Raw genomic sequence first — 27,106 nt, 5'->3', positions numbered from 1 at the left:
TATAAGCCCCATTGCCAGATTCTGTAGCCAGGTGGAGAAAGTGGACTGGAGGCTCATAATGTTCAGAATATTCACATTCTGTCAATCATTTTGTCTTCCATATAGCACATCACTACCACTACCATCCTCCCCCTGTCCTCAGTTCTAAGTCTATTTGGTTTAATTTCTCCAGACAACAAGTCTTCAGTCATCTGCTAGAGAGATAGCTGCCTGCCTACAAAGGAAGAGCAAAAATTCAACTTTCTTTATTACTCCCACCTTCCAGAGTACCTTGTTGTGCCTTTAAATCCTTGGGTCTTTTGGGGTTTCTGGAAGGCAAAGATAGGTGTTCCAAATTTGTGAACCTTTTCTGTGATGAAGAATGGCTATCATAACTGCTACCTATCAAGTTTTTTTTTTTTTTTAAGAGTGATACACTTTCCCTTCATGGTAAAGAAGAGAAAGTAACTGCTTAAAACATACACAGACGGCCAGGTGCGGTGGCTCACGCCTGTAATCCCAGCACTTTGGGAGGCTGAGGCGGGTGGATCATGAGGTCAGGAGATCGAGACCATCCTGGCCAACATGGTGAAACCATCTCTACTAAAATACAAAAAATTAGCTGGGCGTGGTGGTGCGCGCCTGTAGTCCCAGCTACTCAGGAGGCCAAGACAGGGAAATTGCTTGAACACAGGAGGTGGAGATTGCAGTGAGCCAAGATTGCGCCACTGCACTCCAGCCTGGCAACAGAGCGAGTCTCCATCTCACAACAACAACAAACCACAAACCCAAACTACCTGCTGTTAAGACAGCATTTAAAAAATTTGTGTTTGCAAATATTGTAATGGTTATGTGGTTATTTTAGCTAAATACCATGTGTCTCCTATAAAGTCTCATATCTGCAATTGGGCCTCCTCTTCTGACACTCAACAACAGTTCTAAGAAATAAATAAATATATAAGAAATACAACTTGGGTCAACTATGTGTGAGCCTTCCTCATCCCCCGTCTCTTATTATTAAATATTATTATTTTAGAGACGGGCACTTGCTCTGGTGCCCATGTTGGAGTGCAGTGGCATGATCATAACCCACTGCAACCTCAAACTCCTCAGCTCAAGCAATCCTCCCAATTTAGCCTCCTGAGTAGGTAGGACTACGGGTGTGCACCAGCACTGCTCCTGGCTACTAATCAATTACTTAGACATAAGAAAACAACACGTACTGGAAAGAGTCAAGACAGTTCCTGGGAACAACTATATAGACTAAAACCCAAGCTTAATCCATGCCACTAACATATTTATAGGGTTGCAGATAAAATGCAGGAAACTACATTTGAATTTCAGATAAATACCATAACTTTTTTCCAGTATATGTGCCATATTTCATTATTTATCTGAAATTCAAATGTATTTGGGTGTCCTGTATTTCTGTTTGCTAAATCTGGCAACCCAATCCATTTAAAGAAACGTGTTCCAAGTGGGATGTGACAACATAGAAAAACTGCATTCAAAGAAGGAAACTGGGGTCTGGTCCAAAGCTTTCAAGCCATGGGAGTCTACTTAAGTACCAAATAGATAGACAGGGACCAATATCATATAACACGCTTTGCAGTAAGTCTACATGGAATGCATTGTCTGTGGCCAACATTAATGCCAGCCTTCAATTGATTCAGAAATTAGAATTCTTCAGGTTGTGGCTGCACCCTTCTTTCACCAGAGCTCTGCCACTCTATCAGGCCATTCTGGTTACTCAGGGTGCAACCAGAAAGCCCATCTAGGGTCTTTTTTGATGGAAGATGGCCACACCCTTGGGCTTTTCCACTTGTTTGGTACCTCTCAAAGGAAGTTGCCCCTACTGGTCCATTGCTTAATTGATTTATTGTAAACCAAAACCATCAGCTGATGCACTGGAGTGTCAGGTCCCACAGCTGATACCATAGATGGAAGGGTAATATTAGGCATAAGCTGAGCAGTTAACCCAAACTTAACAATTTCTCCCCAAATAAAACTATAGTACCAGCTCCTTATTAACTGCAACACTCATTTCAGGAATTTCATCTGGTTTCTGTTGCTAATTTGATAAACTAGCTTGGTTTATGTGTATACTAGGAAGTCAGTTTTAATCTTGTTAAGCTAACCAGTATCCTGAGTCCCTTCTGAATGATTATTGTTATATAGAGCCTAACTCCCCTAATGATCCCAGGAATTCTCATATCATGTGTCATAATCATCTTCCTAAATAAACTGCCCAAATTCCAGTCAACTTCCTGTTTTATGATTCAACTTAAAACTGTTGCTAATATTTTTAACTGACTCCACGGTTTAGAAGCAATAACCCTATAGCTGTCTTCCTGTTACACTGTTATTTTCCATTTTTTTTTTTTTAAACCAGGTACCAGTGTAACACCAGCACTTTTGGAGGCTGACGTGGGAAGATCGCTTGAGCTCAGGAGTTCCTGACCAGCCTGAGTGAAACTGTCTCTATAAAGAAATACAAAAATTGGCCTGTGTGGTGGTGTGCACCTGTAGTCCACAGCTACTGATGAGGCTGAGGTGGGAGGATGGCTTGAACCTGGGAGGTCGAGGCTGCGGTGAGCCAAGATCATGCCCCTGCACTCCAGCCTGGGCAAGAGTGAAACCCTGTGTCAAAAAAAAAACAACCAAAAAACAGGCATTCATTTTCCACAGCTCATTGAGAATAGCTGGTCATAGCTCTCACAGAAGACGGGAAGCCAGCAAGTGTCAGGTCACTGTGGTATATCCTCATCCTTTCCATTTCTTGGTCTCAGTTGCAAACTTTTATAGTAAGTCTCACTGCTGCTGCTAATTGAAAGGAAGAGCTTGGCAAACTGCATGAAATTAGCAGACTCAAATATGTAGTCATTAACTCAACTTTACTTAAAATTATTTGAGACACATCATATTTTTCTTTTAGCAACAGCAAGTTGACATAGAAGTACTTGTGGTTGGTCCAGCTAATGTAACTCCCTCAGTCCAATGGATATCACTGGCGGACAGATATGTTACCAGCTTGTACAGTTATCTCATGAAGTCTGAGAAGTTATCCAGACTTCTCAGGCTGTCCTATATATCCTAGCTACCTAAGCAAAACACTTTTGGCCCTGATCTTTGTGCCACTACCTTGTGATTAGCAGATATAATTTAAATCTGTATACAAAATATCTATATATTTTCCCCATTTCCTTGGCTGAGTATCCGTTGTGGGGGTTTAATTGAAGTCTGCCCTCCACATGAATCTTCATTACACTTGGATGGCTGCTCCATTCAATTATTTTATATGATTCTCCACTATGAGCTATTTTCAATATGTGAAGGGCCAACATATGGATTAGGGTTTAGGTTTATTTAATATGACCCTAGATAGCAGAAATGGCTTGGGGTAATATGTAGGTTCATATATTTTAAAACTAATTTCCTATGTGTAGTAATCTTAGTTTTGCATTCCCAGTGTCTGCACTAGAGTAGGCACTTCTCCATAGCAGTATTGGATGAATGGCTAAATTTCTAACAAGAGATATTTAAAACTAACAGGCTGCTCCAAAAGACATGTTCTCTAACACTGGAGGCAAAAGTAGAAAGCCAGATGCAAGCCAATTTACGCATAAGAAAAAACCCAAGTGACTTCTAAAGTCTTTAAATGCTTTAGCTATTTACAGTAATATCAAAACATTTTCATCAGAGACTTTTTTTTTAGTATGGACAGGTGTGATAGAAAGCCCAGCAGGAAGGGCTTCTATCCCCTAGAGGGGACCTATCATATGCCCTCCTGCCATGCATGTATATGGATTTTTTCCTTTTCTTAGGAAGCAGATGGGATCAAAAGACATGATTATGGTCTTTGAGGCTCAAGGTATCTGGACTGTTTTAATAAAAATGTTGCCTATGGCTGGGCATGGTAGCTCACACCTGTAATCCCAGCACTTTGGGAGGCTGAGGCGGGTGGATCACCTGAAGTCAGGAGTTAAGAGACTAGCCTGACCAATTGAGAAACCCCGTCTCTACTAAAAATACAAGATTAGCCCGGCGTGGTGGCACATGCCTGTAATCCCAGCTACTTGGGAGGCTGAGGCAGAACTGCTTGGACCCGGGAGGTGGAGGTTGCAGTAAGCTGAGATTGCACCATTGCACTCCAGCCTAGGCAACAAGAGCAAAACTCCATCTCAAAAAAAAAAAAAAGTTGCCTATCTGCACTGAGAAAGTAAGACAGTTAATGTCTACTGGTTTAGAAATAGTTTCCTTACTCCTTTGATAAATGTTTCTATAAATAGAGGATAAATTCATCTTTTTATCCTAATTATGGTGACTGCATTTAACCAGAAGCCAACATAGGGAGTGCAAAGGTAGTAAATTCATTCCCAAGCCCAGCGTTTATGCCACACAAAAAGTTAACTTAAGGCTTATTTAAGTACCTGTTATTTTGTGCAACCTGGAATTACTTAAAATACATAAACAAATAAGCTGACTTTGCATCTTGACTGAGTATCAGACATTTTCTTCTTCAAGTGTGTTTCTTCTCTAGAGACGCCAAGTCATCTCCTGTCAGACATAATATATAGATTCAGGTACTGTATCTATTAACTCTATTCAGTACTTAGTGAATGTAGAATATGCCTTAAGCAAAGTAGGATCTATTTCATTTGTTGAGGACAAATGACCATACTCTGTTCAGTATGTACAAAGCTACTGGTTTATTCAGCTGCCAAGCTGGGGAAAGGCTTCCTTTCGAAGTGAATAGCAAAAATGCATTCATGAGCAAGGCACTTTTATACACACACAGAGAGAAAAAGGAACATATTATGAACACATAAACATCAACATATTTTAATATGCAGACCTCTTCCCTACTCCTCCCACCTCCACTTAAACAAACAAAGAAAAAAAGCAAACAGTTTCCTGTAACATTTTAGAAACCAGTTTCACAGAATATCTACATAGGAACAATTTCTGATACATTCAGTTACACTAACAATATGATACGGTTTCAGGTCAATAAGTTCCACTAACAAATACTTTTATTCTACAATTCCCTCTTTATTTCCTTTAGACAAGACAACTAAGGCTCAGCAGAAATATTCACTAGGTTATAAGCATTCTTCTCTCTTCTTAAAGTTGCTATATATTTACACAATTTGTGATTTCTAACTGCCTTTTTTTTTTTTTTTTTGAGACGGTGTCTCGCTCTTGCCCAGGCTGGAGTGCAGTGGCGTGATCTCGGCTCATTGCAATCTCCACCTCCCAGGTTCAAGCAATTCTCCTGTCTCAGCCTCCCAAGTAGCTGCAATTACAGGCGCATGCCACCACGCCCGGCTAATTTTTGTATTTTTAGTAGAGACGGGCTTTCACCATGTTGGCCAGGCTGGTCACGAACTCCTGATCTCAAGTGATCCACCTGCCTCAGCCTCCCAAACTCTTGGGATTACAGGCGTGAGCCACCGTGCCTGGCCTGCTTCAATTTTTTGATGCCACTTTGTAAACAGCACTTAATTATGGAAAATAGGAAAAAGCAAAACTAAAATAATGAAGAGGATATATATATATATATACTTTTCACAATCTCTTTTCTGATTCCCTTTAGATGTCCAGTCAACCAAGACCACACACAGATTTAATTTTATTTGTAGAGTATATGAAAAGATTTAATAGTCTCATGCATTTTATTTTACGTATACTGATTTCTATGTTTTGACTCATTTAAATAAACAAGACTCATTTACAAGGGCATATACTCTTCCTTGTTTGGTCAGAAGAAAATCTATAGCTAAATCTACTTAGAAAAACAATGCTGCTAAAACTCTTAACTTCAGATTGTATTAGGCTGAGATTTTCTAATAAGAAGTTTCTTTAAAATTAGAAGGGTTCCTGAAAAGTTTGCAATGGATGTGGAAAATACTTGAACTTTTACTCCAGGAAATGCTATACAGATTAAAATTTTAATCCATTAGCAGTTAATACTGAAAGCAGAAATGCCCTCTTAATCATTTTTCCATTCATCTTTTGAAACGTGTTTTATTTACTCTTGACAAAAGCCCGAGTACCAAGATTCAGGAAACACATTCCCTACAGAACAGGTGTTTGTTTAATCCCAAGGGATGATCTTATAGGCTGATTTAGCCAGAGACAGCCTGGTGGGAGACTTTGATATAGAACGTTCATGCTGTAATTTTAAGTACCATAATAAGTTTGTTGTAGTATAGGCTAGGCTTAAAACTGCACTCCTCCCTGCCCCCACCCCCCCAAAAAAAGAAAAAAATAAAAGGAACCCTGAAGAGTGTCATATGCAGGCACATCTATACAAAAGCTGGGAAGGAAATTCATATCCCTGCCATTTTCCTTTGTGTAGTTACTCAATTTAATTCAACTACTTCCATAGAAATGCATGTTAGAGAATAGTATGCTCAGAAAGGTATTATTGTGGGTAGCTAACTTCTTGCTTTCAACAATGGCTGGATCACAAAAGGGGTGGTGGTCTACTTTTCTTCATTAATAACCAGATATCTCATTAAAGCCATTCAGAAAGGCAGGGTAAATTGGGGTGGGGAGGGTGAGAAGTGAGTCGTGAAGAATATTCAACTATCTTTTGTAATATGGTCCCCTTAACTAATTCTCCATTTTTTTTTTTTTAAGACTGAGTCTCGCTCTGTCACCCAGGCTGGAGTACAGTGGCACAATCTTGATTCCCCGCAACCTCTGCCTCCTGGGTTCAAGTGATTCTCCTGTTTCAGCCTCCCGAGTAGCTGGGATTACAGGCGTGCACTGCTGCACCCGGCTAATTTTTTTTATTTTTAGTAGAGATGGGGTTTCACTGTTGGCAAGGCTGGTCTCAAACTTCTGACCTCAGGAGATCCATCTGCCTCAGCCTCCCAAAGTGGTGGGATTACAGGGGTGAGCCACCACGCCTGGCCTTGATATTATCATTTTATCCATAGGGTTTGTCAAAGGGTAGCCTCATTGGCTTGCCAGGGCATAAGAGAGTTTGACTGAGAAGGCATTAGTGGGCGGTGTAATGACTAATTTTGTACCCCTTTCTCAATTAGCAACATCAGAGATATCAGAGCAAATGGCAGATCTTTACAGTGATGCAGTTAGGAGTTTGTTAACTGCCTTTTGGAAGTCAGTGTAAGAATAAGTAGTGTTGATGGGTTCAGTACGAGTTGTTTCCTTAACTGTTTTAGTCAGCCAGCCACAGCAACACCCAGAAACACATGAATTAGGGATCTGTTTTAGGTATTCAGGTATGGGAGTGGCTCTACTCAATGTTCGGCTTAGCTGTTTGGTGGCAAATTGCAGTGCTCCATTTAGAGTGGCATGATCTCTAGAGAGCCGGATGGGACTTGTAAGAGGCTTTTGAAAAGGTGGGACTCCACAAGAGGCCAGAGGGGGCCATTCAGGAATTGGTTCCAGTTTGGGGACACAATGGGAACAATGGGAGAGTCTTAGACCTATCTCTCGAAGTATATGGACTGGTGTGCTTGGATCCAAGAGTTTAGCATGATACAACCAGGAATTAGGATTTAAAGGTTTCCAAGTTGTGGAATATTTTAAAAGGCACTTAACCTGCCAGGCAAGACTCTCAAGAGGTGATAAGTTGGGTACCATAGAGTCCTCTTCTTCAGAGGAATCCCACTCTTCCCCAGAACTCGCATTTAGGTAGCTAATGTTTTCTTCTTCCTCACTTTCTGATTCTGACAAGTGGTCAGGAGAGGGATTTCTAGGACCCATCAGAATAAAACAGAGTAAGGAACCAGAAAAAGGTAATAATCTAAGCCAGCAGAACACTGACTAACACTGGCAAATAGAAATGAGATGAAAAATCCTTTCGCCAAGATTAATTTGTCTTTCAGTCCATTACACACATAAAGTATGCTTGCGGCCCACACCACTGTGCCATTCTTCAAGATTATGTTGTAATTCTTCACTTACAAAGAAGACATCTCAGTTCCAGGACCAGTTCAGTGTGTAAAAGTATTAGTCACTTACCAGTGGCACAGGTCAGAGTATCTCCTTCAAATCCTGGCTACCCAAGAATAGAAGGGGTCCTCATCTAGGCAAGCTGATTTACTTAGCATAGTCCCAATTGGTAGTGCTACTGTGAAGAGACACTTTTTGTGCTGTTTTGCTGGCAGTGATATTATATCTACTTGACAATGAAAAGCAGCTCAGTAGTTGTCTTGGTTGTCCGCTGGTATAGCAACTTTTGTGCAGGGGGGAATGATGGGATGAGCTGTCAAGAACATCTGGTGTGTAAGGATCCGATGCTTTCCATAGGTGATGCAAATGCCCTTGGAAACTGGTGATTTAGCTGTTGGACTATCTGGAAAGGTAGCCTTAACCTGTGAATGAGAAGACTAGAGACATGATATTAAAGCCTGAAAGCACTGGATAACATTATTGCCTACTTAACTTCAGGATATCTAAAATCAGAACAAATGCTGAGCAAGAAGTCTTACAGACTCTTCCCTCTCTATCTCACAGGCTTAGGCCAATTTACCTGTTGGTAATACCTCTTACAATCACAGTATTGGGAAGGAAAGTCTGGGGCCATTTTATTCTTTGTTGGTACATAACTGGGCCAGTTTGTATGCAGTTTTAGCCCAGAAAATCACTTTTGCAAAAGCTGATCCCTTATGCCCCAAACTCCAAATAGACAGCTATAAAAGGTTTTTTTTTTTTTTTTTTTTTTTTTTTTTTACCTTCAGAGGTGCTTGTTGGAATTAGTTTTAGGGGGCCTGTCCTGGTGGTAGAGCTGCTAGATGTTAGGACTCTTGCTGGGACCTCAGAAGTTGTGATCCTATAACCACTTCTATATAAGCTGTTCCACAAAAAAGAAAAAAGCATGAAAACTGACCAGCTCCTTTTATAAAGATAATAAAAATAAATTCCAAACTTAGAGATGAACCAAACAAGAAAAGTACAGGCTCACTTCACTTGCAAAATCCTAAATATCACTTAACAGAATCCAATAGTACATTAAAAATAATGTTATCAAATACGGCCTATCCCAGGAAAGTAAGAATAGCTCAAATTAAAAAAAAAAATGTGTAAGTTGCCAGAACTAAAGGAAAAAAAGATAATTTTATTGAATGTGGATGACCTTTGTTAGTTCCTGACCAACATGTATTTATGCTTTAAAAGACAAAACAAAACATTTTTACCAAACTAGAAAGAGAATGTAACTTTCTCAACTTGGTAAAGGTTATCTACCAAAAGTTTTAAGCAAACATTATCCTGAATAAGATGAGATACATTTCCTTTAAAAGTGAAGTCAGGGGCAGGGCAGTGGCTCATGCTTGTAATTCCAGCATTTTGGGAGGCCAAGGGTGGAGGATCACTTGAGGTCAGGAGTTCAAGACCGGCCTGGGCAATATAGCAAGACCTTGTCTCTACAAAAAATTTTTAAAAATTTAGCCAGGCATGGTGGTGTGTGCCTTTAGTTCTAGCTACTTGGGAGGCAGAGGCAGGAGGATTGCTTGAGCCCAGGAGTCGGAGGCTGCATGGTGAGCTATGATCATACTGCTGTACTCTAGTCTGGGTGACAGAATGAGACTCTTCTCTACAACAACAAAAAACAAAGTGAAATTAGCTGAAGATGGCCATGTTGACTGAGACTGATACTGTCTGACACAGTACTGAAAGTCCTAATCAACGTTTTTCTCTTTTTGAAAAAAGATACGTTAAGAATTGGAAGAGATAAAACTATTAGCTTACAGATGATATCATCCAATTTAAAAAAACCATACAAACTCTTAAGAGTTCAACAGGGTTCCTGATCTGAGATTAACCTATGAATATTCATTAATTTAATTACTTATATAACACTATTTGCCATGTACTACTCTAGTAACTGCACAAATGTTAACTATTTTAAAATTCTTCTAATAACCCTAAAAGTTGGTACTTTTATTGTCCCCATCTTACCTGTGGATTAAGTTACGTGACCAAAGCCATTCATCTAGTAAGTCACAGGGCCAGTGTTTCAACTCAGGCACTGTTAACTTTTATACCAGCAATACTAACTAGACCATATATAAAGACATTTCACAGAAGGAAAAACAAACAACAAAAACCTAATCCTATAAAGAACCTAGGAACTAATCATTAATATACAAGACCTAATAAACAATATAGACGATAATTTAAAATACAGACATTCCATGCTCTTGGAACTAATCATTAATATATAAGACCTAATAAACAATATAGACGATAATTTAAAATACAGACATTCCATGCTCTTGGAACTAATCATTAATATACAAGACCTAATAAACAATATAGACGATAATTTAAAATACAGACATTCCATGCTCTTGGATGGAACAAATATCATAAAGATATCAACTTTCTCCCTATTTATACAATTCCAATCAAATTTTTAAGGAACTCTATAAACAAACCTTAAAGTTTATATAGAAAGAATAAAATTCCACATATAGCCAAATGAACTGTTTAAACAGAAGAGTAAGGGAGTTCCTATTCTTCAAGGTATGTCCTATGACTAAAGTCACATAAATTAAAATAGGGTAGGATTAGCACTAAGAACAGACAATAGTCCAATAGAGCAGAACAGTGCTTAAAAACAGAGCTATATATAATTTGGGAATGTAATATAAAATAAGGCTGGCACATAAACTAAGGGTGAATGGATATGTTTAGTACTTATTATTGGTACAACTGGCTCATTATATGAAAAAAAGTAAAACTGTATTGGAATAAGAATTAAGAAAAAATTAAGAACAGGGTTAAGAAAAAAATGGAAAGTAAAACCATATAATACATATACATATAATGACATGTATAAGGGAGGATTCATGATGGATTAAAGAGCTAATGGGGATGGTAAAACTATATAGTTAGTTAAATATAATACAGAGTATCTTTGTGAAATGAGGCCAGGGAAAGACTTCTTAAACAAAAAAGCATAAAGCACCAGACCAAAAAATGAATTTAATCACATCACAATTAATCATTTCTGGACTGAACTAAAGATACCAAGGACAAAGTTAAATCAATTTTTAAGAAAGATAGCAACTTCATTAAAGAAATGAGCAAAGGACAAAGATACCCAAATTATAGAAGAGAAAATCCCAAGGCATGAACAATATGATCACATTATGCTATCAGTTTGGCAGAATAAGAAAGCTGGGTAACGCCAAATGTCAGTGAGTTCTTTTTTGGAACTGGCACTGCTGGTGGGATTGCAGAGTGGAGTAACTATTCCGAAGAACAGTCCGGCAGCACTACTTAGGCAAACTATTTGCACATCTCATGATCTAGCAATCCTACTTTTGGGCATAGATAGCAAAGAAATTCCCGTAAGAACAACATGTATGAAGATATACCCTGAAGCTACATCTGTGATGACAGGAATTAGAAGCATTCTAGGTTCCTATCGCTGGAGAAGCAGACTAGTAAAATGTGGTGGAAATACATTCCAAGTATATACAGCAACATGGGTGGCCTTTAAAGGCGTAGCTTTAAATGAGAAAAGAAACAGTATCAATGTCTGGTTTATGCTACTCTGTAGGGGGGATTTCCAAAATCAAAGTCAGTGAACATTTTCATTATCAAATACACTGAGTTGTACTAATAAGGTCATATGGCATGGCTTCAGGTCAGCAATTTTCCTCTAATGAGTATTTCTCTGGCTTTCACACACTCCTAGCACAGTGTCTGGCATATATGAGTGGCTCAGTAAATGTATCTGAAAGAATCAGAGAATGGCAAAGGCCTGCAGTAAGTAACTACCACAAGCATGTTCTATTTTACTCCAGGGAGAGAACAGTTCCAAGTTATATCTTGGTGATTTGGTAATGTTAGACAAAGACAAATGAGATAATTTTTTAAGGCAGGATCAACATATATGACGCTACTACAGCAATATAAAGGAAACTGCTTATAACTTTATCTTTAAGAAGAAACAATGTAATACTTCTAAGTTTAGTTTATAGTACTATTACCTTGTTCAATCTGAAAACGAGCATTCATTCTTTGTCGTGGACCCATAAGTCTTTATAAACTGAGACAGGAGAAGCTGTTGGCTTTTAATTGTGCTGTCCTCTAATATTTTTACTATTTTCACTTCAACCAGATTGCACCTGTGAGATTACTAATTGGCTATACTTCAGTTATTATGTTACTCACAAAATTTTTAAAAAGGCTCTTACTTTCCCATAATTGTTTTTGTTCTGTTTCACAGTACAAAAGTCAGGAAAAATGTAAGCTTTAAGGCAGTATACTATGTTGTTTAAATTTAATCTAGCACTTTCTAAAAATATTTTCAGATTATAATATCAAAAAATACTGAACCCCTACCCCCATGGCTTTAACCATTAAAAAAAAAAAAAAAAACCTAACCAAAATATAGTTAGACTGACCTCTGGCGGCCAGATGTCTCATTCTTGTGTAACTGACAAAATGGTGTGATGTCTCTGTTGGTGAGACAGCCAAATAGAATACTGTAAAGAAATACTAGCCAGGCGCGGTGGCTCACGCCTGTAATCCCAACACTTTGGGAGGAAAAGGCGGGTGGATCGCCTGAGGTCAGGAGTTCAAGACCAGCCTGGCCAACACGGTGAAACCCCGTCTCTATTAAAAATACAAAAGATTAGCTAGGCGTGGTGGTGCATGCCTGTAACCCAGCTAGCTACTTGGGAGACTGAGGCAGGAGAATCGCTTGAACTCGGGAGGCAGAGGTTGCAGTGAGCCGAGATCGCGCCATTGCACTCCAGCCTGGGCGACAGAGCAAGACTCTGTCTCAAAATAAAAATAAAAACAAATATTAGAAACGTCACAAAGCAAAATTATGGGCAACACAAATGTTACCACATTCTTAACTAGCAGTTGAATATCTACAAAGTTTGAGGAATTAGGCAGGAGAATGGATAAGGTATGGCATATTAATACAATGGAGTACTATAGCAACCTGTCTGTGCCATATAAAAGAAGATCAAAGTTATCCTACAGGGTTTGTAAGCAGTAAACGAAGTAAAGTGCTTAGAATGGTGTCTGGCACATAATAAAGGTTAATTACGTGCAAGTTACTATTATTAACATATCAATATGAACCACAGCAATATTGATTGAAAAAAGCCAGATGCACATGTAATTATTCATTTAATGGTTAAAACATGCAAAATAGTACAATATCCTCATTCAGGGATTTATTCATGTCATTAATATATTAAAATATGTCATTAATATATAAAAATCTGCATGGTAAAAGTTAACAGTAAATTCAGAAAATCCATTGCTTCTTTAGAGGGCAGGTAATTCAAAAGGAGAAACATGTACAGGTGGCTTTAGTAATGTTCTATTTCTTCAGCTGGCAGTAGGTTACTGAGGTGTAGGAGAGGGAAAAACGGCTTCTCTCCATCCTCCTAGGTTCTCTGGCTGGGTTACAAATTAACCTGACACAGACATTAACAAGAAAAAAACCCCGTACTTAATTACATACGCAGAGGAGTCCCACCATGGCCAGATGATTGAAGATTATACAGCATCATGCCTACGCTACTCAAGAAATGGGGGCTTGCGGCTTTCTGGGGGATGGTGGCCACAAAGTTGTGGAAAGGTGAGGGGAGGAAATATATGGTGAATAAAAGTTGTCTTGGTATGCAGATACGATCTCCCAGGTAACAAAAATCATCGCAGAGCTGCCCTCTTCCTGATACAGATCCTTTACTGATGCATATTTCCTCTGTAGATGTAAATTTCACAACAGGACAGATTTTCAGAGCGACTCCTGTCTGCATTTTATCAGAATACCAGCTCAAAATATACCCTAGAAGTATATTGTAGGGTGGCATATTTTGGTCTCCTACAGTCCTATTTTTGGATGGTGCATCCTGAGATCCAACAGAAGTTCTGTCTAATTTCATTTAAAATTTAAAAAACTAGTTCCTACTCTTCTTTATTTTAACCACTACCCGAAAGACCTTTCCATTCTCTTGAGTTCTCCCTTAATACACTGTCCTTATGCACACTCGTAAACAGGGCCTCCACAGCTGCACATCTAGAAACGGCAGCAGCTAAGTTGGCCCGCCATCCCCCTTCGCAGCGATCCCCGGGCTGCCTGCACGCCCTGCGGAACCTCGCAGTCGGCTTCACCAGGGCAGGGACTAAGGTCTTCAAAAGACCGCATCCGTCTCCACTAACCTCGGGTCGCCCCGCTCAGCGGACCCAGCAGCGTCTCCCTTCTCAGAGGTGGCCGGGCCTCCGGAACGCGCTACGAACTTTCCTTTGTCGCAGTCTCTCGAAACGGAGCCCTCGTGTGGGGATTCCCCGCCCTTCGGCCACAAGGGAGGTTGTTATCCTCGGCAGATCTCCCGTTCTCACCCTTGGAGGATCGCTTTTTCTTTCTAGCCTCACGCTCAGCCGCACGACTCAGCTAGGCCTAACGCCAGCAACCCTTCCCCTCCGGTGGTAAGGCCACTCCGCTCAGCTCCCGCGCCGACGCCACTTCCGGTCGAGTCAAGGCCCCTCCCCCTTAGAAACGCCACTTCCCTCCGTCAAAACGGTTGGTCAAGGTTGAACCTAGACGCATGCGCCCAAAGCGCGGGGTGTGAGGTGGGTGGACCCATCGCTTCCCGCTCTGTCCTCCCAAAGCCTTTGCGGCAGTCTCGCGGGATTTCCCCCTCTCGCGGGAATTATTTGAACGTTCAGGCGGTAAATACTCCCGGGGGCTGTCAGAGAAGACTCCGCGGAGAGCTCTGCCTCTGGGTTGGCGGGCGGGCAGGCTGTAGCCGAGCGCCAGCAGGACTCGTCCCGGCAGGGTTCCAGAGCCATGGGAGCGGAAAGGAGGCTGCTGTCGATTAAGGAGGCCTTTCGGCTGGCGCAGCAGCCGCACCAGAACCAGGCGAAGCTGGTGGTGGCGCTGAGCCGCACCTACCGCACGGTAAGCGCGCCCGGCCCCGGCCGCCGCCTCTCGCCCGCCCCGGCCCACCCTCCCTCGGGGGCCCTCGGGCTCTGCGCACCGTGACTCCAGCCTTGTTCACCTTCGCGACTCACTTCATAGGGACCTGAGATTCGGAGAAGTCAGGGACTTACCCGAGGTCGCCTGGGCCCAGGCCAGAAAGACTCCAAAGCCTGGGCGTCGTTCACACGGACCCCGCCTTGGCTTTTCTGAGCCGACACCCCCAGCCTCTGGGCGGCGTGGACCGTTATTCCTTAGTCTGATCGTGAACGTGGAGAGAAACATTTACGAACACCGGGGCGATCAGACATCAAATATTGAACCGCAGAGTGGTTCCTGCTTGCGGGGGTTCAGTGGTCGTTGCCTCTGGGGTCATCGCTCCCTGCCGACCGTCAAATGATTCTACCCTCGTCCCACGGTTTGAATCCAATCACTAAATACCAAATTATTCGTTAGGGCCTGGCCATTCTTATTTATGTACATACTATTTGTTTATTTTGAGTGGAACCTTGAGAAGAATAGAACAATTAATTTGGGGAAGATGAGTTATCTTGAGGTCCAAGAAAAATTCTAAGTAAACATCACAGGGCTTTGAGGATCTGAGATAGGACGTGCAAGTTATCTCATAAAGAAACTGCTAGTGATAGGAAGGCTTGAATATGAGAACTATAAAAGCCAGTATTGATTTTGGGTTGTTGAAGAAGCGTATTTGTAACGTAGTGGTACTAAAGGCGTATTGAGAATTCAAAGATACTGAAAAAAATATATCAGAGGAATCTTTTCACTGTCAAAAGTCAAGCTTGTGTACTCCCATTATAGCCTGGAGAGAAATTCATGCAAATTGATTGCCCTTTTGCTGGTTTGGATAATTAAGTGTTTACTAAATAAAGATTTTAATTTGTCTACATTATTATGGCTAGTGCTTTCATCAGTCTTAGGGAGATGTTGGGAATAAAGGATTTTTATCGGTGCAGTTTATGAAGGGTTTCTTTTGTCTTTCAGATGGATGATAAAACAGTTTTTCATGAGGAGTTCATTCATTACCTTAAATATGTTATGGTGGTCTATAAACGTGAACCAGCTGTGGAGAGGGTAATAGAATTTGCAGCAAAGTTTGTTACCTCATTTCACCAATCAGATATGGAAGATGATGAGGAAGAGGAAGATGGTGGCCTTTTAAATTATTTGTTTACTTTTCTCTTAAAGGTACTATGAAAATTATAGCTTTGGGGAGGGATTTTAGAAAATTTTGCTACTTTCAAAAGAGTCGTGGGAGTTTGTGTGTTTTTGACAATGAAATATCTAGTGATTGAAAAAAACTGAATGAGTCTACCTTTTATAGGAAATATTAGAATTATCATTATGATTAAAAAGTGGACTTTAACTCCAGCATTAAATTTTTAATGATCTCTTTAAGCCAGTTCTCCTATGTTTATTTTAAATGAGTTCTGTATTTTAGAAGCCTCTACAAAGAGGACTATATAACTTAGCAAAGACTTCTTTCAGACTGTTTATTTTGAGACTGTAAAAATATATATTTGCTATACATATGCACCAAGGTAGCATTGTAGGTTCTCTTCAGGAAATGAATTGTTGTTGTAACTTCTTGCATTCCAAATGTATAGAGTTCAGATAATATTAATTATTTGGGAGTGGTATGTGACTATGAATAAATTTTGATTTGTTTCTGTTCTAGTCTCATGAAGCAAACAGCAATGCAGTGAGATTTAGAGTGTGCCAGCTCATAAACAAGCTTTTGGGAAGTATGCCAGAAAATGCTCAGATTGATGATGATGTGTTTGATAAAATTAATAAAGCCATGCTTATTAGATTGAAAGATAAGATTCCAAATGTGAGAATACAGGCAGTTCTGGCGCTTTCACGACTTCAGGATCCCAAGGATGATGAATGCCCAGTGGTTAATGGTGTGTGTAGTTTCCTAAATCTTTTTTCAGATTTGTTGATTTTGTTAAATTTTCAGTATTTGAAATTTTTTATTATGGTCTATACATTTGAAGAGTATAGGTAATTAATATATGATTCAGATTAAAAAACAAACCTAAGTAGCAAGCACCCAGCTTAAAAAAAAAAAAGTCAGTACTTGCATCCTATCCCAGTTGCATCCCTGTCCCTCAGAAGTAACTATTATCCTCAGTTTTAGGTTAATCAGTCTCTTACTTAAATTAAAAAAAAAATTTTTACATAAATCACATGTCTATCTTAATGTTTTCCTGTCGTTTTGTGTAAATCATACTATGTGTATATATTTAGCAGCCAATTATATTTCTATGTAATACCTGTTACTGTGTTTTGCCCATTTTTTCATTGGGTTTTTAATTTGAAATACTATTTTAAAAAATTCATTTGCGTTCTTTATATATTTTGAAAAGAAATCCTTGGGTTATATGAATTGTAGATCTCTTCTTATTGTAGGTGGCTCATTGGGGTATCATTGTTTCACTCCCTTTGGAGTATCTTTTTTTGAACAGAAATTTTTTTGTCAAAAATATAAACCTCTGCCATTATGATTCGTATTTTTTCATCTCTTTTTTAAGGAATTTTTTCTTACCTCTGCCGTCATAAAGATAGTTGTATTTCATTTTTCCATATATGCCTAGGTATGTTTTAGGCACTCTTCTGTCCTCTTTGTCCCTGTTACCAGTTTTAAATCACTGGTATATTTATCACTATAGTAGTTGGTATTTTTTCTGGTGTTAAAAGATACCCATAATAATATTGTGTAAAACATAGGTATTTGATAGTCAACCCGTACTTAATAATTGAGGTGGGAAAGATGTGAGAAGTACAGATAAATATATTTAAATATAAGAAATGGGTTTGTTTCAATGAATAAAACCAAAAAATATTTCCTTTTAGGTCTCCTTAAAAAACCAAAATAATGGGCCATTATAAAGCCGTATCAGTTTAAAATAAATTGTCTGCTATATTAAGCTTTCTCTTAAATATTGAGGAGTAGCACAGACATAATCTTAATGATGAATTTCCCATGACTTTTAGGGCTATTTGTTTTCACTTTTGGTCTTAGAGCCAGTCCGTTGACTAATTCCCCCTTGTGTCTTTAGAAGAGAAGTTGGTGGCCTGCGCAGCAGTGACTCAGGCCTGTAATCTCAGCACTTTGGCTCCAACTTGGGCAACATAGTGAGACCTTGTCTCCAAAATAAAGAAAAAGAAGGAAGTTGGTGGGAAAAAAAAGTTCAACTAAAATGTGTAAGACTAAAAAATGACATTACTTTCTATTACAGATGGGTTCTCACTCAGGCTGGATTGCAGAGGTGTGGCCTCAAACTCCTGGGCTTAAGTGATCCTTCCACCTTAGCCTCCTAAGTAACTGGAAGCGCCACTACCATGCCTAGCTAATTTTTTATTTTAAAATTATTTTGTAGAGAGAGGGGTCTTGCTATATTGCTCAGGCTGGTCTTGAACTCTTGGCTTCAAGCTCTCCACCTACGTTGGCCTCCCGAAGTGCTGGTTATAGGCATTAGCCATCGTGCCCAGCCTATCTTTGTCATATTAAAGGCATTTTAAAATATCAAAATATGCGTTATTTTATGACTATAGTTAAATAAGTAATTTCTTCAGTACTAAAATGTATTGCTTTATTTTTAGCATATGCTACTTTGATTGAAAATGATTCAAATCCAGAAGTTAGACGGGCAGTGTTATCATGTATTGCACCATCAGCAAAGACTTTGCCAAAAATTGTAGGGCGCACCAAGGATGTGAAAGAGGCTGTCAGAAAGCTGGCTTATCAGGTAAATAAGTTCAATGTCTTGTGCTGGCATATTCTTAAAGGACAAGAAGCCATTTTCTTAAAGTGCCTTTGAAAAATACTTGGCATGTAATAATTTCTTCAATTGAAGTTTTATGGAGAACACAGGTAATTTAGGTAGAATCTTACTGTATTAAGTGTGTTACCAGGTATTAATTTCTTTTGGAGATTCTGGGTAATTTTCTAAGATGGTGATATTCTTATGAAATCTATAAATTGTGTTGAGGTTAATGACCATCTTTATAAATTATTTTTAAGGTTTTAGCTGAAAAGGTTCATATGAGAGCTATGTCCATTGCTCAGAGAGTAATGCTCCTTCAACAAGGTCTTAATGACAGATCAGGTAAGATAAACAACTTTGTATATGCAAAACTTTAGTAGATTTTGACGTCAGACTTAACAAGGTTTAAGAAATGAGTGTCAAATCAGGTCAAGTAAGCCTGTCAGTCCCATGAACCTGGTGAAATTTATCTTGATGTATTATATAGAAAACATAGGGCTAAAGATTTTGATATATATATATTTTTGAGACAGAGTCTCGCTCTATAACCCAGACTGGAGTGCAGTGGTGCAATCTTGGCTCACTGCAACCTCTGCCTTCTAGTTTCAAGCAATTCTCCTGCCTCAGCCTCCTGAGCAGCTGGGATTACAGGTGAACATCAATATGTCTGGTTAATTTTTATATTTTTGTAGAGATGGGGTTTCACCATGTTGGCCAGACTGGTCTCGAACTCCTGACCTCAAGTGATCCACCTGCTTCGGCCTCCCAAAGTGTTGAGATTACAGGCGTGAGCCACCGCATCCAGCCAAGATCTTGGTATTTTGAAGGAGCAGAGCTTATTTCTTTCACCCTTTCTGTATTTTACAGATGGAGGAAACAATACTTAAGTCTGTAGAGCTAATTCATGTCAGAAGTAGGAAAAGATCTATTTGCCCTTTCTCTCTTCCTTAAAAAAAAAAATGCTGTTCCTTATGTGTATACCTTGGTATGAATGTTTTCTGTGTATCAGAAACAACAATTAGGAATGGTCAGACCAGTATAATTTTTCTATTTTTTTTTTTTTTCTGTTAGAGTAGTGTTCCCCAACATTTTTGGCACCAAGGATCGATTTCATGGAAGACAGTTTTTCCACAGAGGGCGAGCTGGATGGTTTCCAGATGAAACTATTCCACCTCAAATCATCAGGCATTACTTAGATTCTCATAAGGAGTGCGCAACCTGGATACCTCATGTGCGCAGTTCACAATAGAGTTCCTGCACCTAAGAGAATCTAATGCATCTGCTGATCTGACAGTAGGAAGAGCTCAGGTGGTAATGCTCGTTAGACCACGGCTTACCTCCTCCTGTGTGGCCCGGTTCCTAACAGGCCACAGACTGGTACCAGTCCGTGGCCCAGGGGTTGGGGAGCCTGAGAGAATCTGCTTATAGGAATGATATTTTTTGAAATTTTTAACTCTCATGAGAAGGCCAAGATGGCTCTATTGTGCTGTAGTTAGAAAACCGACTTGAGTTTGAAAACATTGTCAGAGGACTAATCACTAGGATGACCTTAAAAGCTAAGACTAAGGTTCGTTCAGTGACGTGTGCTTGTATAGTTCACTACTGCAAATAGCAATCCTGTAATAGATGAAATCAGATAACAAGTGAGATAATAGCTATTACATATTCTGGGCTAACACCTGAAGCCCATTGAACCTGGGGAGAAGGAATGTAAAGATATTTTTGTAGGCTATGGTATTTGGTGCTGAGCCTTTTCCATTTTTATTTGTAAGTGACCATCACAGTGACTTTTGCAGTATCACACTACTTCTTTTTTTTCCCTTTAATATGCTTAGTTGGCTGGGCGCTATGGCTCACACCTGTAATCCCAGCACTTTGGGAGGCCGAGGCGGGCGGATCACCAGGTCAAGAGATTGAGACCATCCTGGCCAACATGGTGAAACAAAAATTAGCTGGGCGTGGTGGTGCATGCCTTTAGTCCCAGCTACTCGGGAGGCTGAGGCAGGAGAATCGCTTGAACCCCGTAGGTGGAGGTTGCAGTGAACCAAGATCGTGCCACTGCACTCTAGCCTGGTGACAGAGCGAGACTCTGTCTCAAATGTGTATATATTGTAAATACTGACTTTGTTAATTAAAACAGACAAAATACAAGAGATGGAAGCTAGAGGGAGCCTTTGTTCACCTATGTTTCAAATGACTCAATAGATGCTGTGAAACAAGCTATGCAGAAGCATCTTCTTCAAGGCTGGTTACGCTTCTCTGAAGGAAATATCTTAGAGTTGCTTCATCGGTTGGATGTAGAAAATTCTTCTGAAGTGGCAGTCTCTGTTCTCAATGCCTTGTTTTCAATAACTCCTCTCAGTGAACTGGTGGGACTCTGTAAAAACAATGATGGCAGGTACATAAAGGATTCATTCTTTGAAATGTAATACTGATTAACTTATGCAATTAATTTGTTTTTTTCCTCCCCATAGCTTAAGATTATATTAATACCTTTAATCTTACCTCTCTTTTGTTTTCTTTTAGTCTGATGAATATCTTTTTATCCTTCCTTTTTCTCCTCCTGGTGTAAGAACTCATAACTTTATCGTAGACTATCTACTTTAGCTATGCTTTTCCCCCCTTCAGTTTCTTACTTTGATTTTTGAATTAGCCTACCATGAGAAAATCCAGCAACATGCACCCCTAGTATATGTTTGCTTATTTGGTTCTTTTTTGTTCTAAGTTTCTTCATTCCTTTTTATGTGGATACATTAATGACTCTAATTGAAAGGATAGTGTAGTGGTTTTAAAGCAATCTTATTATTCTCATTTTTGTGCTCTTCAATTTTTAATGATAAAAAGATCATGCTTTCTCTTACACTCTTTTAAATGAAGGAAATTGATTCCAGTGGAAACATTAACTCCTGAAATTGCTTTGTATTGGTGTGCCCTTTGTGGATATTTGAAATCAAAAGGAGATGAAGGTGAAGAATTTTTAGAGCAGATTTTGCCAGAGCCTGTAGTATATGCAGATTATTTACTGAGGTAAATTTTTTTTCTTTTAGTTTGGAGAATGATTGTGTTGCTACATGTGTCACCTCCCAGTCGCCTTCCTCAAAGTCATGTTTGATTGTGAATATGTTAAAAATCCTTTTTTTATACATGCAGGGATAGTTATACACATCGAGTCTTTTTGAATATCTTGTGCTGGTCTGTATACTGAAACAGCAAGTCACTATGTTTAGAATCATTTCTTCAAAACTGTTAAGATATGATTATGGCCATTTCTGCATGAAGTTGATAATGATGATATATTATTTCTGAAATTGGTTGACACATTTTCTGTTAAGTGTCAGATAATAAATATCTTAGTGTCCTGTGGGCCATACCATCTGTCACAATGACTCAACTCTGCCATGGTATTGTAAAAGCAGCCAAAGACAATGTAAGTAACTGTTTTTCAATAAAACTTTTATTGACTTTTATGGCCACTAAATAGTTGAACTTTAATATTTATGTGTTAACAAAATAAGAAATTTAAAAAAATGATCAGTTAAAAATTTAAAATATTCTTAGCTTGCAAGCTATATAACAGGTAATAGGCTGGATTTGATGCATGGACCATTGTTTTCCAGTTCACAGTGTAGATCTTTGTGGCCAGTTTTATTTATTAAAAACACTATCTGGCTTCATGTTTTAAAGTTTTTTCAAAATATGCCTTTTTAAAAAACAATTTGGATTACCATAATTATACCTCTTAAGAAATTATTTGGATTACTTTATTTCACTTTAAAATTATACAAGAAAAACATGAATGCATTCTTGTCAAAATTCAAATACAGAGATATAACGAATAAAAATGTGGAATTCCCCCTTTTATTTCCTACTTCCTCAATCCCATTGATTAACAACTAAGTGTATATTCTAGCAACCCTTAGAATTATCAGCTAAACAATATAGGGTGTATATTCAAACCTCTTTCTCTGCATTTATATACATTTTTTGAGTACAGGTTTCTTTAAAAATATAACACTGTGTATATACTTTTTTTTTTTCCAAAAAAAGATACCTGAGATCATTATATATTGGTGTATATATAATGTAATAGATACTGTTACAGTCTTAACAGCATATCATTCCATAGTATGGTGGTAACAATTTATTCCTCTGTTGATGGACATTTAGGATGTTTCCATTTTTCACTGATAAAAGCAAAAGTATGTTAAATTTCCTTTACATGTTTGGGTATCTTTGGGATTTTTGGGGGTTAATTCCAAGAAATAAGTTGCTAAGCCAAAGGATAATATATGTATATTTTGATAGATATTGGTATGTAGGTTTTTAACTTTAACTTTATGCTTTTTTTGTTTGAGACGGAGTCTTGCTCTGTCGCCAGGCTGGAGTACAGTAATGTGATCTTGGCTCACTGCATCCTCCGCCTCCTGGGTTCAAGCAATTCTCTTGCCTCAGCCTCCTGAGTAGCTGCGACTACAGGCACGCGCCACCATGCCCAGCTAATTTTTGTATTTTTAGTAGAGATGGGGTTTCACCATGTTGGCCAGGATGGTCTCAATCTCTTGACCTCGTGATCTGCCTGCCTTGGCCTCCCAAAGTGTTGGGATTACAGGCGTGAGCCACAGCGCCCAGCCTGATGTATTTTTTTAAAAAAGCTTCCATATAATAGGAATTATGGACCTGAATTATCTGTATGAAATAATGGTTCTCTGCTTTTGTTTAAAATGATCTCACATAAAAGTTAGGCAGCAAAGCTGTGCATGCCTCTAAATTTCCCCTGCAAAAATCCTAAATCTAGGATAAGTATCTCAAATGTGAGCCAATAAGGAAACTATAGCTCAAGCCCATATTAACATCATGAAGAACCTGTGTGAATATAATGAGCGATTTAATGTTAATTATTTCAGACTTTGACATTTAATTAGGGAATTCATTATAATGCTGTTTGGGCCATGTTGAAATGTTTCCAAAAGGAATGAGTTTGTGGCAAAGTTTAATAATATATATTAATATAAAAGATGTTTGTAGAAGGTAGTGAAAATACAAGAAAATATGAGGAAATGTTAAATATTTAAATGACATAAAGGGGGAGGAGTTTTCCTCAAGGACAGCATCAGAAGGTGACTTGTAAAAAGCTTGATTCTTCCCTTCTGAAAGGTCAGGGATTAACATTTCCTTTGTTACTCAGTCTTTGAGTTTTGAAATAAGTAACTTTAACCTCATCGGCTTATTTTCTTCACCTTTAAAGAGGAAAATTTTCGGCTGGGCGCAGTGGCTCACGCCTGTAATCCCAGCACTTTGGGAGGCCGAGGCCGGTGGATCACGACGTCAGGAGATCGAGACCATCCTAGCCAACATAGTGAAACCCCGTCTCTACTAAAAATACAAAAAAATTAGCTGGGTGTGGTGGCAGGCGCCTGTAGTCCCAGCTACTCGGGAGACTGAAGTAGGAGAATAGCGTGAACCTGGGAGGTGGAGCTTGCAGTGAGCCGAGATCGTGCCACTGCACTCCAGCCTGGGCGACAGAGCAAGACTCTGTCTCAAAAAAAAACAAAAAAAGAAGAAAACTTTCAGAAATTTATTTTAGTGATTGTTGAAAGAATACCTAAAAGAGCCGGGCGCGGTGGCTCACGCTTGTAATCCCAGCACTTTGGGAGGCCGAGGCGGGCGGATCACGAGGTCAGGAGATCGAGACCACGGTGAAACCCCGTCTCTACTAAAAATACAAAAAAAAAATTAGCCGGGCGTGGTGGCGGGCGCCTGTAGTCCCAGCTACTCGGAGAGGCTGAGGCAGGAGAATGGCGTGAACCCGGGAGGCGGAGCTTGCAGTGAGCCGAGATTGCGCCACTGCACTCCAGCCTGGGCGACAGAGCGAGACTCCGCCTCAAAAAAAAAAAAAAAGAATACCTAAAAGATAGAATGACTGTCTTTTTGGAGCAACATGACTAGATGGGATTAGTATACTTGAGTACAGAAACAAAATTAAATTGAAAAATTGTTTCCTGATAATCTCAGGAATATATTTTCAGGCATACTGTATATTTTAGGCAGTAGATTCAATGACTGAGAACTCTGATGTGAAACAATTTTGGTTAACCGAGGTGCTCACTTAAAGAGCAAACGAGGAAATGAGGATTATCAAATTAGAATAAGTAAAAGGGACAACAAAATTTGTTGAAAGCCATCTTAAATGTAAATTCTTGGACTTTAAAATACTTTCTTGAGTGGTCTCTTCATTATAATAAATGTCTTTACAAATGGTTAGGATTTCATGGTAACTAAAATTGGTGGGTCAGTTTTAAGTTGTATTTATGCAGTTGAGGATTTTTAATCTATTAATTAAACAACTGTTTGAATTTACTTAAAAAAAAAAAAAACTCAGTCAAGATGCTATGCATTTTGCTAAAGCTGGGCTGGAGAAGTGGGAAGAGATCCAAAGATGAGTATAAATGAAGGTTTTCTTTTAGCCTGTCAGAAAAGAGTAACTCTACTGATTGGTTGATTTTGATAGTTATCGGTAGTGTAGTTTTCCTTAATTTCCTACTAGAACCCAAGGGGTGGCTGATGTCTTAAAAGTCCTAATCTCGTGGCCAGAAATTTATGAGCTTTTATTTACTCTTGGTCATCACTTTGTAATACATGAGAGTATACTCATTCATTATATATTATACCACAATTTCTGTAACTTGGTTTTTGTTCACTTTTTGTTTCTTTTTTTTTTTTTTTTTTTTTTTAGACGTAGTCTTGCTTTGTTGCCCAGGCTGGAGTGCAGTAGCGTGATCTTGGCTTACTGCAGCCTCTGCCTCCTAGGTTCAAGCAATTCTCCTGCCTCAGCCTCCTGAGTAGCTGGGATTATAGGTGCCTGCTACCACATTCAGCTGATTTTTATATTTTTAGTAGAGATGGGGTTTCACCATGTTGGTTAGGCTCTTCTTGAACTCCTGATGTCAAGTGATCCTCCCGCCTCGGCCTCCCAAAGTGTTGGGATTACAGGTGTGAGCCACTGTGCCCGGCAACATTTTTTAAATGACATTTTTGATCAGGATTGTTTTTCATGTTACTTCCATCTTAAAGGCACTTCGCTGTCTAAGCTTAAACTCTTAGTTCTGCTTTTAAGTAGCTTTTTTTATTCCACACAAAAAGCAGAGGCTACTGAATATACAGCCTTCTTGGTGAGGATTATGAAGGGCTTTAGTCTGGGTGGTGATGTCTGTAGTAAGAATAAAAAGTTAAAATAAAAGGTAGCTTATAGTGGTGGTGTATACAGAGATTAGTAGGGTTCCTAAGAAAGAATAATAAAAATTTGTGAAATTGTTTCTATTTTTCTGATTTTTTTCAAAAAAGATAATTGTGTTCATGGATTACTTGCATAATTATTGTTACAATTTTTTAAAATAAAAGAATGATAATTAGGCATGATGAAGATTAGATCTTTTTTGTTGTTGTTGTTTTGAGATGGAGGTTTGCTCTGTCACCCAGGCTAGAGTGCAGTGGTGCGATCTCGGCTCACTGCAACCTCCGCCTCCTGGATTCAAACAATTCTCCTGCCTTAGCCTCCTGAGTAGCTGGGATTACAGTAGCCACCATGCCTGGCTAATTTTTTTCTATTTTTAGTAGAGACGGGGTTTCACCATCTGGGCCAGGCTGGTCTCGAACTGCTGACCTTGTGATGCACCTGCCTTGGCCTGCCAAAGTGTTGGGATTACAGGTGTGAGCCACTGTGCCTGGCTGAAGATTAGATCTTTATGACTAATTGGATTTTTGGGCAAGGGATTCAGAACTTGATAGATGCTTCTTGACTTACAGTGGGGCTACGTCATAAGTCAAATGAGTTTAATTCTCAGATAAACTCATCCTACAGTTGAAAAATTTTAAGTTGGACCATCTGTAATTGGGGGAATGCTAGTGACATTGAAATAATTAGTTATCAGTTAGACATAAATATGTACCTTTTGAAAATTTCCCATAGAAAATTTGAGTCATTATTGAAAATACATTTTCAAGTTCTTTTGATTCATCAATAAGTTTGTGTGCAAAAGTTAATGACAGTGGCATAGAATTGAGTTTGTAGACCAAATTACATGGCATAGATATGTATTTAGACTAATATGACCTGAAAATGGCCCTTTTCTGACCTAATGGTGGGAATCAACTCTTGTTTGATGTTTCTTAACAGATTCTACTTTATTAATTCTGCTTGTTTTAGTTACATCCAGAGCATTCCAGTTGTTAATGAAGAACACAGAGGTGATTTTTCCTATATTGGAAATTTGATGACAAAAGAATTCATAGGTCAACAATTGATTCTAATTATTAAGTCTTTGGATACCAGTGAAGAAGGAGGAAGGTATGTCTAAATGTTAACACTCATTCTAATTTGCCCTTCTAATTTCTTATATTGAAATAT

The 27,106-nt window shown here is 39.0% G+C and overlaps 3 protein-coding genes across 6 annotated transcripts in view; 1 reads left to right on the top strand and 2 right to left on the bottom strand.

The window, feature by feature from the left end:
* FAM184B (family with sequence similarity 184 member B) overlaps nucleotides 1-8,067 on the bottom strand; it is a 172,879-nt gene extending 164,812 nt beyond the window's left edge. The window contains exons 1-2 of one of the 2 annotated variants that reach the window (XM_058430013.1): nucleotides 7,978-8,067; nucleotides 4,410-4,536 (exon numbers count right to left, since the gene is read on the bottom strand). The gene's annotated coding sequence lies outside the window, so the exon portion shown is untranslated. The other variant, XM_058430014.1, reaches the window with a different exon arrangement.
* DCAF16 (DDB1 and CUL4 associated factor 16) lies at nucleotides 4,561-7,984 on the bottom strand. Its single transcript, XM_032135517.2, has one exon. It carries the CDS (start codon nucleotides 7,717-7,719, stop codon nucleotides 7,069-7,071), a length of 651 nt encoding a protein of 216 aa, XP_031991408.1. The 5' UTR covers nucleotides 7,720-7,984; the 3' UTR covers nucleotides 4,561-7,068.
* Nucleotides 8,068-14,665: 6,598 nt separating the features above from the next.
* The window catches only part of NCAPG (non-SMC condensin I complex subunit G), a 32,746-nt gene continuing 20,305 nt past the window's right edge, over nucleotides 14,666-27,106 (top strand). The window contains exons 1-8 of one of the 3 annotated variants that reach the window (XM_032135500.2): nucleotides 14,666-14,893; nucleotides 15,914-16,117; nucleotides 16,608-16,836; nucleotides 18,539-18,684; nucleotides 18,960-19,044; nucleotides 20,908-21,100; nucleotides 21,580-21,729; nucleotides 26,906-27,046. In XM_032135500.2, coding sequence (XP_031991391.1) covers nucleotides 14,783-14,893; nucleotides 15,914-16,117; nucleotides 16,608-16,836; nucleotides 18,539-18,684; nucleotides 18,960-19,044; nucleotides 20,908-21,100; nucleotides 21,580-21,729; nucleotides 26,906-27,046 — 1,259 coding nt within the window. In that variant the 5' untranslated portion in view covers nucleotides 14,666-14,782. The remainder of the gene's footprint in view (nucleotides 14,894-15,913; nucleotides 16,118-16,607; nucleotides 16,837-18,538; nucleotides 18,685-18,959; nucleotides 19,045-20,907; nucleotides 21,101-21,579; nucleotides 21,730-26,905; nucleotides 27,047-27,106) is intronic. The other 2 variants (XM_032135501.2, XM_058430332.1) reach the window with 2 other exon arrangements.

This window comes from Hylobates moloch, unplaced genomic scaffold (genome assembly GCF_009828535.3).
Source record: "Hylobates moloch isolate HMO894 unplaced genomic scaffold, HMol_V3 SCAFFOLD_17, whole genome shotgun sequence".
Lineage (NCBI taxonomy): Eukaryota > Metazoa > Chordata > Mammalia > Primates > Hylobatidae > Hylobates > Hylobates moloch.
Note: the sequence above shows the minus strand (reverse complement) of the source record. Positions and strands in the feature narration are given on the sequence as shown.

Bases quoted from the DNA above. Each gene is read 5' to 3' on its own strand.
- DCAF16 (XM_032135517.2), bottom strand. From the start codon at position 7,719: ATGGGTCCTAGAAATCCCTCTCCTGACCACTTGTCAGAATCAGAAAGT.